The sequence below is a fragment of the Nicotiana tabacum genome, chromosome 5, assembly GCF_000715075.1.
Source record: "Nicotiana tabacum cultivar K326 chromosome 5, ASM71507v2, whole genome shotgun sequence".
Lineage (NCBI taxonomy): Eukaryota > Viridiplantae > Streptophyta > Magnoliopsida > Solanales > Solanaceae > Nicotiana > Nicotiana tabacum.
Window position 1 is genome coordinate 159908186 of NC_134084.1, and position 14410 is coordinate 159922595.

The 14410-nt window shown below is 37.5% G+C and overlaps 1 protein-coding gene and 1 long non-coding RNA gene across 2 annotated transcripts; one reads left to right on the forward strand and one right to left on the reverse strand.

The window, feature by feature from the left end:
* The first annotated feature begins 276 nt into the window (after window positions 1-276).
* Window positions 277-1205, forward strand: LOC107774151 (uncharacterized). The gene is made up of 2 exons (XR_001645442.2): window positions 277-380; window positions 783-1205. It is a non-coding gene; the product is annotated as an uncharacterized LOC107774151 (long non-coding RNA).
* Window positions 1206-2523: 1318 nt separating this feature from the next.
* On the reverse strand, window positions 2524-5327 carry LOC107774149 (uncharacterized). The gene has a single exon (XM_016593628.2). The coding sequence runs from the start codon at window positions 5225-5227 to the stop codon at window positions 2639-2641; it is 2589 nt and encodes an 862-aa protein (XP_016449114.2). The 5' UTR covers window positions 5228-5327; the 3' UTR covers window positions 2524-2638.
* Window positions 5328-14410: the final 9083 nt, after the last annotated feature.

The following is a 14410-nucleotide window of genomic DNA, read 5'->3' on the forward strand; positions in this document are numbered from 1 at the left end:
ATTTTAATTGAGACAATTGAAAGCACTAATTAATGCACATTACTTCTTGATCCAGATGTCTATTGTCTAATTCTAACTATTTTATTACAATTTTAAATTTTGGGAGGTTGGAGAGAGAAAGAAACATGAAACAATATACTATTGCATTATTGGGGTTTGGAATGATAGCCTGGCAAGACTTTAACATAAAACAAGCTGAAAAATAGTATCAAAACAATATAAAACAATTATATCCCATGGTTGAGAGGCCTATAAATTCAAGCCTTTGGAAAGGAATGAAAACTCAAAACAAAAATTTCAAGTAGGCCTGAAGTACTATCTTACTATGGCGATGTTTAAACTTGGTTTGGTTCTCACTATTCTTCTCGTGGCAACTACATGTTAGTATCCCTTTATCTTTATCTCTAAATTATTATTGTGTTGTCATTAACTCGTTCTGTATATGATATAAAATAAAAGGGACAGTCCAGTGCACAAAGTATCCCGTATATTTGCAGTATTCGGGGAATGGCCGCATTCCAAGGATTGTGATGTAGACAGTCTACCCTAATGCAAGCATTAGTGGTTGCTTCCATCGCTCGAACCTCTGACCTATATGTTACAGGAAGACAACTTTACTGTTGCTCCAAAACTCTCGTTCTAAATGATATACAATATACACATATTTGATATGTATGCATGAATATGCATGCGTTCCTATGTCTTGCGATTGATTGTTTTGCTTTTCATGTTATACTTGTCATCATTTAATTTTGATAATATATGTTGGTAAAATATTTCAGTCAATATGGTGTGGTTTTCAAACACACATGTGGATGCTGCACGAAATGCTGATATGGATATCTCAGGACTCGAGAGGAGACTACTGCCACAACTTAATTCCTGGATTACCTGTAACAACAAATGTATCGTAAATAGTGATTGTCATGGTTGCTGGTTTTGCTGCACATGTACAACTTGGAAGTTATGTGGGTATATTGCTTGAAAGTAGTATATTACTGATTAATTGCATGCAACAAACTCTGCAAAATCCTCGCTATGGGTCTGTGTTTCCGTGTGGTTTGATTACTGTTTTTATTTTGTTTTCATGCTTTGTATAATAATGAAGTCAAGTGAAGTGCTTTCTCTATTGTAAGGAATAATAATGTATTACCGCTTGTTTGGATGGTTGCTACTGTATTACACCTTGTTTGTTTTGATTGTTACTTAAATTTTATATATTGTATTGTATCGTTAAATCCATCATTACGTAACAACAAAAAGTGTCACCTTACAAAACGACTGATTTGGTGAAGTCGTATCGTTACTTTATTTTTTCTCTCAATCTTGCATTTCCTTATTATTAAATAATTATATTTTATCTTTTACCCTACCTTTTCATGTAATAAGTCTACCTCGTTACCTTATTTTTTCTTTATAATATTACAAGTTTATTATTCATATTGTTGGTGCATGACAATCTATCTAAACATACTTTTTTTATACAATTATTTCACATTGTACCTTACTCTCTCTTTTTTGTAGTTATAAGTTTATTATTCATATTGTTGGTGCATAACAATCGATACATAACAAGAATCCAAACAAGCTGTTAGCTGTGAAAGTTGATTGGATTAGCCTTTAATTTTATCCTTTTTTATGACTGATCATATATTTGCCGGATTGTTTAATGAATTTACCGCATTTCAAAAGTCACTCAAGATTCGTTTAATGAAGCCAAGAGTTCCTAAAATTATTTATAATATTTTTATTAATTTGAAGTAGTAGTTACTCTAACAACAATAACAACGACAAACAAATAGTATAGAAAATAAGTTAAAGACTAAAAGCTGAAAACTTAAAAGAGAAACTTGTGGTTTAATTCAAAGACTAAAATTAAGTTGGTTTATGTTGTGACAAATAGAGAAAATTGTGCGCTATTTTATAATTTACTCTCTAAATAAACGATAAAAAGGTCATTAACTTCCGCTGGCGGTGGTATTATGGATTAAAAAATAGTTATTCATCCATATTATCTATTAAAACTGATCGGATAATGAATTTTTTAAAATTGGCTAATCAATTGATTTAACTTTTACATTTGTAAAGAGGGAGTTTATCAAGTTTGGGAGATTAGGAATTCTTCCAAAAATGATCATATTCAAAAAGCCATGGGTGATAATATGGATATCCATATTATCCGTCGGTTAATCCATTCTTTATTTATATTAAATATGAGTTAGGTCGAATATTTTATCTGTTTTTGCATTATTCATTTTTACCCTCCCATATCCGTCCCGACGTGTTCGTTCGCCACCCCTAATTTCTACTAAAGTTCTATTGACAGCAAATGAATTTAAGCTTATTTCTTCTTATTAAAAACACGTTAGCTAATAGAGTAGAACAAGAAATCATAGAAGCATGTTCAAAACTTAGTATATAAAAGTAAATTGAACATATTTTGTTCAATTAGCACATTCGAAGATCAAATCCAAATAAAGCAAAGTGCAAAGATAAAGATTAATTAATAAAAAGAAGATGGCCTAAGAAAAATAAAATTTCTTTGATTGTGTAAGTTTAAATGTCGATGTGTACATATTTCTTTGAACTAATTTTGTTTGTCAAGATGAATAAGAGAGATGTTAGTAATGCGTCCCCTTTAGTAACCAGGGAAAATTGGTGGTGGTGGTGATGCGTAAATTGATCCCAAGTTTGGAGGAAGGATAACATCCTCGAAAACAGGTGGAGGGGGAGATGCCAATGGAGCAGGAGGTGGTGATTGAACAGGTTTAGGCGGAGGCGGGGAGTGGACTGGTGGAGGAGGAGAAAAGACGGGAGGTGGTGGTGAGTGAACTGGTGGCGGTGGAGAATGAACTGGAGGAGGTGGGGAGTGAACTGGTGGTGGTGGTGGAGAGTGAACTGGAGGAGGTGGTGAATGAACTGGTGGTGGTGGGGAGTGAACTGGAGGTGGAGGTGATGGTACTAGCGGTGGAGGAGAGTGGACTGGTGGTGATGGGGAGTGAACTGGAGGAGGAGGTGATGCCACTGGTGGTGGAGGAGAGTGGACTGGAGGCGGTTGTGGTTTTGGACTTGGCACTGGTGGTGGAGGAGAGTGGACCGGAGGCGCCTGTGGTTTTGGACTTGGCACTGGAGGTGGAAGTGATGTCACTGGTGGTGGTGGAGAGTTGACCGGATGTGGCTTTGGTTTTGGACTTGGCACTGGAGGTGGAGGTGATGCCACTGGTGGTGGTGGAGAGTTGACTGGAGGTGGCTTTGGTTTTGGACTTGGCACCTCTGGAGGTGGAGGTGATGTCACTGGTGGTGGTGGAGAGTTGACTGGAGGTGGCTTTGGTTTTGGACTTGGCACCTCTGGAGGTGGAGGTGATGCCATTGGTGGTGGTGGAGAGTTGACTGGAGGTGGCTTTAGTTTTGGACTTGGGACTGGTGGTGGAGGTGATGCCACTGGTGGTGGTGGAGACTGAACCGTAGACGGCTGTGGTTTTGGACTTGGCGCTGGTGGTAGAGGTGATGCCGCTGGTGGTGGTGGAGAGTGAACCGGAGGTGGCTTTGGTTTTGGACTTGGCACTGGAGGTGGAGATGATGCCACAGGTGGTGGTGGAGAGTGAACCGGAGGTGGATTTGGTTTTGGACTTGGTACTGGTGGGGGCGGTGATGCCACGGGTGGTGGTGGAGAGTGAACCGGAGGTGGTTTTGGTTTTGGACTTGGCACTGGAGGTGGAGATGATGCTACGGGTGGTGGTGGAGAGTGAACCGGAGGTGGCTTTGGTTTTGGACTTGGCACTGGAGGTGGAGCTGATGCCACGGGTGGTGGTGGAGAGTGAACCGGTACTGGTGGGGGCGGTGATGCCACGGGTGGTAGTGGAGAGTGAACCGGAGGTGGTTTTGGTTTTGGACTTGGCACTGGCGGAGGCGGTGATGCCACGGGTGGTGGTAAAGGTGAAATCTTGGGTGGATTAGACTTAGGTGGTTTTGGGGTTGAAGGAGTTCTTTTGGGTGGCATAGGGGGATTTGGATCCTTTGGTGCTGGTCCTTCTTTATTAGCTCTACATTTATCTTTACTGCAATCCACAGGTTTGCTCAAAACAGATTGACAATCTTTCTCTTTTCTTTGGTCTGGTCTTCCTCCTAAACAATTTTCCTTATCTTCTACCACAAGATTTTTCTTAAGCGGTGGTGCACAAGTTTTGTCCAAGGCATCAAAATAATTGTAAGAAAATGTGAAATTAGCCAAATTTGGTAAGGTGCAAATAGCCTCTGGAACTTCTCCAATAAACATGTTTGATGCAATATCAAGAACTTGAACTTTCTGCATGGATTTCAAACCCTGAGGCAAGGATCCAACAAACTTATTTCTGCTGATATCGAAAATCGTTAAGCTCTTGAGCTTAGCGATTTCGTCTGTAACACAACCAGAGAGATTGTTGTTGGTGAAAACAAGCTCATCTAATGTGTTTTCCATTTTGCCAATACTATGAGGGATACAACCATGGAATTTATTGTTAGCCAAAACCACAACTGAGGCATTGGAATTGCCAATATTTGGAGGAATGGTAGAATGGAAACGATTATTGTTTAGGAAAATAGCATCAAGATTCTTGTCAAATAATTCAGAAGGCACTGATCCTTCAAAATCATTGTACCTAAGATCAAGATATTTAAGATTTGGCAACTCTAGCACAACCTTAGGGAATGGCCCCACGAAACGGTTGTTACTGAAATCAATCTCATCTAAAAGTTTAAGATTCGTAATACTCTTAGGGACAATTCCACAGAATCGATTAGAATTAATGTGAATAAGACTAACATCGGCTAGGAACCCGAGCTCAACAGGGAGATGCCCCGCGATGTCTGCATGATTAAGATCAATACCAGCAACAACAGAGATGTTGGGATCATCTAATGCATTGTCACAAAAGACACCATTATATGCACAAACATCAGGACCTTCCCAATTATTAGTAAAATTTGATGGATCAGAGTAAATAGCTTTTTTCCAAGCTTGAAGAGCAATGTAAGCTTTCTTTAGCCTACCATTTGCAAATGTCAACTTAATGTTCTTTTCATATTCAACTAGATTTGGAAGATCACCCGTGCCAGCCGTGAGCTGACGACGAGCGATGAAAGCGGCTTCATTATCAGTCAATGCAAAAGAAAAAGATGAAAAAGATACAAGATTGAGGAGAAGAAGAAAGCAACCTAAGGCCTTTATGTTTGGTGGATTAGCCATTTTTGTTTAAGATCCCCTAAGTCAGACCCAAGGCTGCTTATAGGAATCATGTTGGGAAGGAAAATGGATGGTGTTATATGGAGGTAGAAGGAGGATGGTTCAAGGTTGAGAGTTAGTTGATGTTTTTTGAATTAGCTCCACAAAATTTTGAGGGTTGTAAAGAATTTGATAGACAATTTTTTAGGAGATAGAATTTTTGATGACCATCTTTTAACCTATTGACAGGGAAAATCACCAATTATGTTTTTACTATTTACCGTCTCAAACTAGTGGATATTAATATTTAAACAACTTGATTTAATTTTTTGTGTATGGTAATATTTTCTTATTCTCTTATCAAAACTTAGAAATATTGATGGCATAATAAATCATGGAATAATACATAAACGTTTGACAATGCAGTACCTTTTTTTTGGGCAGACTTTGATTCTTTTCTACTTTGTTTTCTCTTTTTTGTCCACCCTCGAAGTGACTAGTTGGACTTATAACTATAATCAACATTATGTACTATTTACTAAAATAAAAAATATTTCACTTTATACTCTTACATAATTTATAAGTAATAAATGGGATGAAGTCGATCACTTTAGTAAATTTTCTGCAACAGATTTCAGTAAGCGGATTCAAAAACTGGCATTTGCTTGTTTTTAAGCCTCCAACAATTTTGCAAAGTCATCAAACAGAGAAGGTATATAGCTAGAAAATATAACTTTGAAACATCTTTTTTTGAGGAACTTTTAAATTTTATACTAATAAATATTACATAGACATAAAGAGAAATTTGGTGCACTAAGCTCCCGCTATGAAGCATTTTGTATTTGTTTTGCACATTATACAGGACATGATAGGCATTTATTTGACTTAATTAATGTAGGGCAGCCCGGTGCTCTAAGCTTCCGTCATGCGCGGATCTCGGAAAAGACCGAATTACAAGGGTCTATTGTACGCAACCTTACCTTATAGATTGGAGTTAGGCATGAACACAACATAATATATGATCATACCCCATACCATATTGTCGAATAAAGGGGTTGAAAGAGCTATGGAACTCAACTAATTAGCATATTAAAAACTGTAAGATGTTATGTTCTCTTTTCTTTCAATGATTTGGCCAAACCAGTCACATGCCTCTTCTTCATTGATGGTGGCCAACACTTTAGGAAGTAGGCGCTTCACCACATTTACAAATTTTGAAGGAGCAATTATTTACTTCTGTTGCAATTGATCTTCTTTGATGGTGGCCAAATATTCTTAGTGTTATCTTGACCTAAAGACTTATCCAAATTGAACAAGGAATCAAAGTCGCACGTAGTAGTGGCAAAATGAATAAAAGAAATAATTATCCATCCATATTATTTACTAAAAAATAATTTGAATAATAAACTTTTTAAAAATTGGTCAAATATGGATGAGATCCATATTATCCACTTAAACAATAGATAACCAATTGGTTTAACTTTTACAATAGCAAAGACTAAATTTGCAATTCCTCAAGTTTGGGAGACTTGAAATTCTCCTAAAAGTGGTTATATTCAAGAAGTCATGGATAACATGAATATCCATATTATTCGTCTGTTAATCCATTTTTTTATTTGTATTAACTATGAGCAGATCGGATATATTATCAGTTTTTGTATTATTCATTTTCGCCCGCACATATTCAATCCAACCTGCCCGTTTGTCACTTCTAGTCACACGTGAGGAGCGTGCTGAAGATAAAATTAAGGAAATAACTTAAAGTGTACTTTTTCTAACCGTTCAAACTTTTAGATAATACAATTACACAATTTAACGTTCTTTATAAACTACCAAATTCTCGAAAATAAATCGGAAGAAGCTTGTTCCAACGGTGTTCTTTCAGTTTAAACGGAACACGTGCTTTTCACGAGCCGATTTCATTAAAGATAACTATCGTTGTGTGTTATAAATATACCAGAAACCAAAAGTGCTCAGTTTTGATAAGATTAAAGGACTAAAACTGTTCAATTGCATATCTCATGGACTACTTTAGACCCCTCGTATATAAGGGATCGTAGCTTTGACATTTTCTCCATGGTATCAAAAATTTCTAATCTATTAGGACTCTTTCTTTTGAAGTGAGGGGAAAAGACTTTTAAAATGATTAAATCTCCTTCATATGCTTTATCTTTTTCGAGAAGTCTTGCACTTCTATAAATTGAGGATATCTTCTCACACAACAAAAATAACTTTTACAACGTAGCCTTTATGAGAATCACGTTTAGGGGAGATTATTCTCTCAAAAATTTTATTTTCTCTTTTTATATTAGTGATAGATCATGTATAGGTTGATTGACCAAATAATTAATAATAAATTATTATGCCTAATTTAGTATATATTTTTTTCATACTCTAATTTATCGTCCATCAAATTTTGCATTGTTAGCTTCCGCATGCACCATGTTATTTCGATCCTAACATATCTAATATTGTATCAAAGAAATCCCAGTAAAAGGAGAAAAGAAACAAAAAAAAAAATAAAGAAGAGACATACATTATAGCACCACAATCAAAAGAACGTGAACTGTTGATAGACTCCATGCATTTTTTCGATCGAAAGAGTTTACAGACTGCATAACAATTACTCCTAAATATTCTTGTGTATAACACATGATCAGTTCATATCATAGTACTGCTAAATCATTCATCTACTATAAAATTAACAAGTAGATGTCATGTCACCTCTCCCATCCCATACAAAATATATACATACATATAGTCGGAATTAAGGTGTTTGATATGTAACTCAATTAGCATATCAAAAGGTGTAAGATGTTATATTGTTTTCTCTTTCGATGATTAATGGCAAAAACTAGGCCTCAAGCATAAGCCTCTTCTTCATTAATGGTAGCCAACACTTTAGGAATTGGACGCTTTACCACTTTTACAAATTTTGGTGGAGCAACTTCTTTTGCAAGTAATATTAAGACTGTCGCAAACTTGGCCATTGTGTTAGTAATATCTTAAGTAAGGAGGAGGAAGGAGAAAATGAAGAAGTAATTGAGGAATAGAAATATGAGGAGCTGTTGTAGAGAAGTAAACATAAAGTGCGATGAATTTATAGGGTAAGACTAGTACTAACCTGTTCAATACGTTGTTCACTTTACATTAAAGGTAAGGTCTGGTTTGTCCTAATTTGCCTCCTCCTTTTTCTATTAAATGCATTAAGTTGTCTTCTTTATTGAGAAAAAGACATGGCACTAGAACCATCATGAGTATTAGCGGAGCCAAAGTAGTTTCATAATGTATTAATTGCATTGTATTGTTTGATGAATATAATGTTTGGACATATTGCATTATTTAACGTCATTTCATGATATCACACGCCAACAATATGAGAAAAAAGCAAGCTAACAATGTCATCACACCAAATTCGTCTTTCCATAAAGTGGAACTTTTCAACATTACGTAATGACGGATTTAACGGTACGATACAATAAAATTTAAGTATCAATCAAAACAAACATTATATTTAAAGTAACAATATGATAACAACCATCCAAACAACATCTAAGGGATGTAAAAATTTAAAGAAATAAATATAGGAATAAGTTAAGGGGATTCTATGAATAGTATATATATACTTAAAAAATAATTTTTACCGATTTAAGTAATGTAATTTTCCGGTAAAGGGATGTCAATATGTAGCTCCGCCAATGAGAACCATGACACCCATAGCTCAAGCATCACCATCTTTGGTAAGAAGTTTAATGACCTTATCCAGAAAGTATTTAAGTTATATACACATATAGTGTAAAAAATCATACACTAATTTTAATCTGTAATAACAAGTTAGTTATCGTATTTATCGAATTACAGATTAATGTTTGTCAAGAAATTTATTTATAATTATTTAATAAATAATCTGATTATATAAATAAAATTTTCATTATGAGCGCGTAGAACTTAAATTCGTCCAAAAAACAATACATGGTAATTCTTTCCAAGCAAAAAATTTCAAAGTTTCGCACATCATTCTTGGTTCTTGGGAATTTTCCTGTATATGTATACCAGTGAAGTCATTTCTTTAGTAAAGTGAATATTCTGGTTAACTTCGCATTCCCATTTTGATGAGTCCAAAGTTCTTTTATTAGTATTCATTAAGTAAATCTCTCTTAATATTGTTCTCAACAACAACCACGGCCCAATGGGATCCCACAAGTGGGGTCCGGGAAGAGTAGTGTGTACGCAAACCTTACCGGCCTACTTCGGAGAAGTAGAAAATCTGTTTCCGATAGACCCTCGGCTTCTTAATATTGTTCTCAATAGTAAGAAAAATTATAGCCATCAATTAACGTCATTTATAGCATGAAGTGAAAAGACTGATCAAATAACTCCAACAAAGGTTGCTGCGCATATAATGCAGGACCATATTGAAGATGTGGTTGAAATCTTAGTGTTATCTTGAACCTCCAAACTTATCCAAATTAAGCCAGGGGACCAGATCCCCTGTCCTTATTTGTAACTTTCATATCATAAAGTCTTAATTTGTCTACCAATATATACTCTCCAGACAAACTTGGTTCTGTTTTGCCAGAGAGTTATTGCCGATAAAAGTTGCTATCTTTTACATTTACTAGGACAAGCCTGATTTTGCTCTTTATTCTACTAGAAGAATAATGCATTTGTATACGGTCAAAACCAACCTTGCCCTTTGTGTGACTAATCGAGATCGAAATATGATAGGTCAAGATTCGACCTTGTGTTATATCGAACCGTGGTGCAAAGATAGGTCGTCGAGCTCGTGACCCAGAGACAGATCAAGATCGAGATCGGCCAAGATCGAGGCCGATCAAGATAGAGATCAAGCAAGATCGAGGGAAACTTACCGAGCCAAATAACGAAAAGCCGAAATATCCGCAATCGAGCGAGGATCACGGCGAAAATCCCGGCACGTATCAAGAAGAGGCCGATTAGTTAGCTAATCATGAGATTTCTTACCTCATATAGAATTGTATCAAGAGTAGGACTTCCCTACTATATAAAAGGGGTCTAATTATTTGTAAAACACATTATTTTTTCGTAATACAAAGCAATATATTGTCATTTTCTAGCTTCATTATCTCGATACTCTGTTCATATGTCAGCGGAAACATTACTTGTTTCAAGGGTGACTGAACTCGAGGGCCAAGGCAATTCAATTTGTGTGGTTTGCATTTATTTTTTTTATCGTCAATTTCAATATTAATTTATTCTTCTTAATTTGTACCAAGTTATATCATGTATCCTTAAAATCGCGTATAAATTCAATTGTTGTCCGATTTAAAGGTAAAGAGTTTGGCGTCCACCGTAGGTCTAAGGATAATAGTGGTTACCTGGTACAAACTTCTATGACACACACTATTTTACACTTGTTCTTTGGAGTATCTTTGATTACAGGACTAAAAAATGTCAAACTCTCAGTCAGCATCTCTACACGTTGACAATGATCTCGGACACCACAACGAAAATGATAACATAGCACTAGGGAACGATGTACCCCCGGTTGGCCTCGATGGAGTCCCGGCTGTAGATCCAATCGATGATAGAATACCCGGCTGTTACTTGAGCCGATGTACATAATCGGTATCAATCAAAGATCAGGATTGAGGACGATCAACTTGGGGCTCCTTCAGGGTTCGTTTACCCTATCAAACCCATCGATAGAATCAAGAGGGATATTGACCGAGAACCGAGGTCGAGCAGAGATCGATATCAGTCATATAATGGAGATCGTAGGAGTAGCGGATCTAGGCGAAATTTTGCACGAAATAAAAGGAGAAGTGATCGAGGTCAAATCTCTCAAGGTCTCATGAGCAAGAACGATTTCGAAAAACCTATCGGACCAAAGAGGTACCACGATTATCAGAGTATAACTTTAATGTTGATGAGGCTGTCATCATATCGGCTATCGGGTGCATCAAAGAAACCAAGTGACCTCGACCTTTACAAACTGATCCAACACAAATGGATCCCAACCAAATATGCAAATATTATGGCACACATGGCCACAAGATGGAGGATTGTCGACAATTGAGGGAAGAAGTAGCCCGGTTATTCAACAACGGTCACCTTCGAGAATTTCTGAGTGACCGAGCTAAGAATCATTTCAGAAACAGAGATTCCAATAAACAAAGTGAACAAGACGAGGCCCAACACGTCATCCATATAATCAGTGGAGGGGTCGATGCTCCTCAAGGTCCAATCATAAAACGCACCAAAGTATCAATCACAAGGGAAAAACGAACTCGAGATTACCTAACAGAAAGGAATCTATCTTTCAACGATGATGATGCAGAAGGAATCATGCAACCCTATAATGATGCATGTGAGCACCTAATTTTTGACCATATTTCAATTTTCATATATTTTTAGTATAAATATTTTAAATTTTAATTTATATATTTTAGTCATTATTTCACCTTTGTAGGTTTTATTTAAGAAAATTAAAAATCACAAAAGGAATTATTTTTTTAGAAGTACATATTTTATTTTTGTTTATAAAAAAAATCCACAAAAAACAAAAAAAATTTTTTAAACTTTTTAGTGTTAAATTAGCTATTGGTTTTATTATTCTTCATTAGTGACTTTATTTATATGTTCTTGATTTTAAAATATATAGCTAGTATCTTTTGCTTTATCCTATTAAAAGAAATAATTAAAGCAAGAGCCATTAAATTTTTATGTGACAAGATTTTTCCATATCTTCTCTTTAACCAACCTCACATTTTGACTCACAAAAAGACAATGCACAACATACACTTTTTGACTAAAAAGAAGACAATGCACAACATACTTTTTGATTAAGAAAAAAGATATTGCACGACACACATTTTCTTTGGACTCTTGCTCTCCAATTCAGATCCCCAAAAAAGACTCTATAAAAAATGCACACAAGTGTCACGTCCTTAGTTGTTAATAAGTACACGTGCGACACTTGACAACTCGCTCACGATCTTGCACAACTTGCTCACTTTCTTGCTATGCCAAGTCAGCCTTACTACACTCAAGATCGCTAAGAGAATGGAAGAAAGAACACAAGAGAATTGTTAAAAGAAGCTTTGTATTAAAGAGAACTTGAATTGTTTGCTTGATGAATTACAAATGAATGGCCCCCTTTATATACTAGTTTCCTAGGGGCTAGTGTGTAAATAATAATTGTTCTACAAGTCCTTCCATATTTACAACTAAGTCCCTTCTCTAGAATATTCTACACATCTAGATTCTTCTAAGGACTTTCCTAACAATTCTATAGGGTTCTAGGGTCTTCCTAAGAAACCTCTATATTTCTCTAGAACCTTCCTACAAATCCATAAATATCTAGAACTTTTCTAAGGAAATCCTCCATAGTTCTAGAATATTCCACCAAGATCTTTTCCCTAACTTATCTAACCCTTCCATATGACAAAATATATGCCAAGTGGCACCTATGTGGCATGATGACATGGCAGGTCATCACACTCTCCCCCACCCAATATTGCGAAGACCGCGGTGCAATGCTGCTGCATAAACTCTCGGATCTTATCTTTGAATTGCCACAAGTCTTCATATAGTTCCCACGTGGCCTCTTCCGGTGATTGCCTTTTCCAATGGACGAGGAACATAGCGGTGGCTTTTTGCCCTTATTTTCGCCTGGCCTGGTAATCCATGATAGCCTCAATCTCCCGATCATGCAAGGCGGTGATAGTCATTGGCGCCCGACTTGATTATCCCCTACTCGGATCATCCTTATCTTCATGATATGGCTTAAGCATGCTAGCATGGAAGACAGGGTAGATCTTGAGATACGATGGCATGTCAAGCTTGTATGAGATCTTGCCTACCTTGGCGACGATCTTAAATGGCCCCTCATACTTGTGAATCAGATTCTGATGCATGCCCCGTAGTGCCTTGAACTGTCTTGGGTTAAACTTCACCATGACCATGTCCTCAACTCTATAGTTCGTGGGACGCTGCTTACGGTCCGCAAACTTCTTCATCTTCTTAGCTGCCTTATCCAAGTAAGACTTAGCAGTGTCGAGCTGCTCCTTCCATCCTTTGGCCATATGATAAGCCCCCAAACTCTTTCCCTCGAACGCGACTGGTAACGAATGTGGAGTTTGTGGCTGTTGGCCTGTGGCTAGCTCAAATGGTGTCCGCCCCGTGGACTCACTCCGCCGCAAGTTATAAGAGAATTGGGCAATGTCTAGGAGCCTTGCCCAATCTTTCTGATGCGCGCTTACATAATGCCTCAAGTAGCATTCTAGTAAGGCATTGACCCGTTCTGTTTGTCCATCCATCTGTGGGTGGAAACTAGTAGAAAAGTGCAGTTCTGTGCCAAGTATGCCAAACAACTCTCTCCAAAAGTTCCCAGTGAAGCGGGGGTCTCGATCACTGATGATATGCCTTGGTAAGCCCCAATACTTTACCACGTTCTTAAAGAATAGCTTGGAGGCTTCCTTAGCTGTGCAACCCGGTGAGGCGGGCATGAAGGTGGCATATTTGGAAAATCTATCCACGATCACCATAATAGTACCATAACCATCAGACTTTGGTAGGCAAGTAATAAAGTCCATAGTCACGCTCTCCCATGGACGCTCTGCAACTGGTAGTGGCTCCAAAAGTCCTCCGGGCTGTTGTTGCTCCACCTTGTCCTGCTGACATACAAGACAAGTCTGCACATAACATTCTATACCATCTCGCATGCGTGGCCAATAGTAGACTGACTCAACCAAGGCCCTGGTGCGATGTTGGCCTGGATGACCAACCCACATTGTATCATAACTCTCCCTTATGATCCGCCGTCTAATGTCTCCAAACTTAGGCACGTAGACCCGCCGACCTGTGGTAAGTAGTAGGCCGTCTTCTATCCAGAACTGTCTCGTCTTGCCTTTGTTGGCTAACTCAATAAGTTGTTTGGCTGCTAGATCATGTTGCATGCCCCCTTTTATAGCCTCCCGAATGTCCCATCTCGCTGAAGTGATTGCAGCAAGCTCGGCTTTCCGGCTCAAGGATCGGCTACAACATTACCTTTTCCCGGCTTATACTCCAGCGCACAATCAAACTCGGCCAAGAAATCCTGCCACCTAGTCTGCTTTGGTGTGAGCTTCTTCTGTGTCTGAAAGTAGCTAGTAGCCACATTATCAGCCTTGACCACGAACCTCGACTCGAGCAAATAATGTCTCCATGTACGAATGCAATGCACAA

Excerpts from the sequence above, each read along its gene's own strand:
- LOC107774149 (XM_016593628.2), bottom strand. The coding sequence starts at position 5,227 with ATGGCTAATCCACCAAACATAAAGGCCTTAGGTTGCTTTCTTCTTCTC.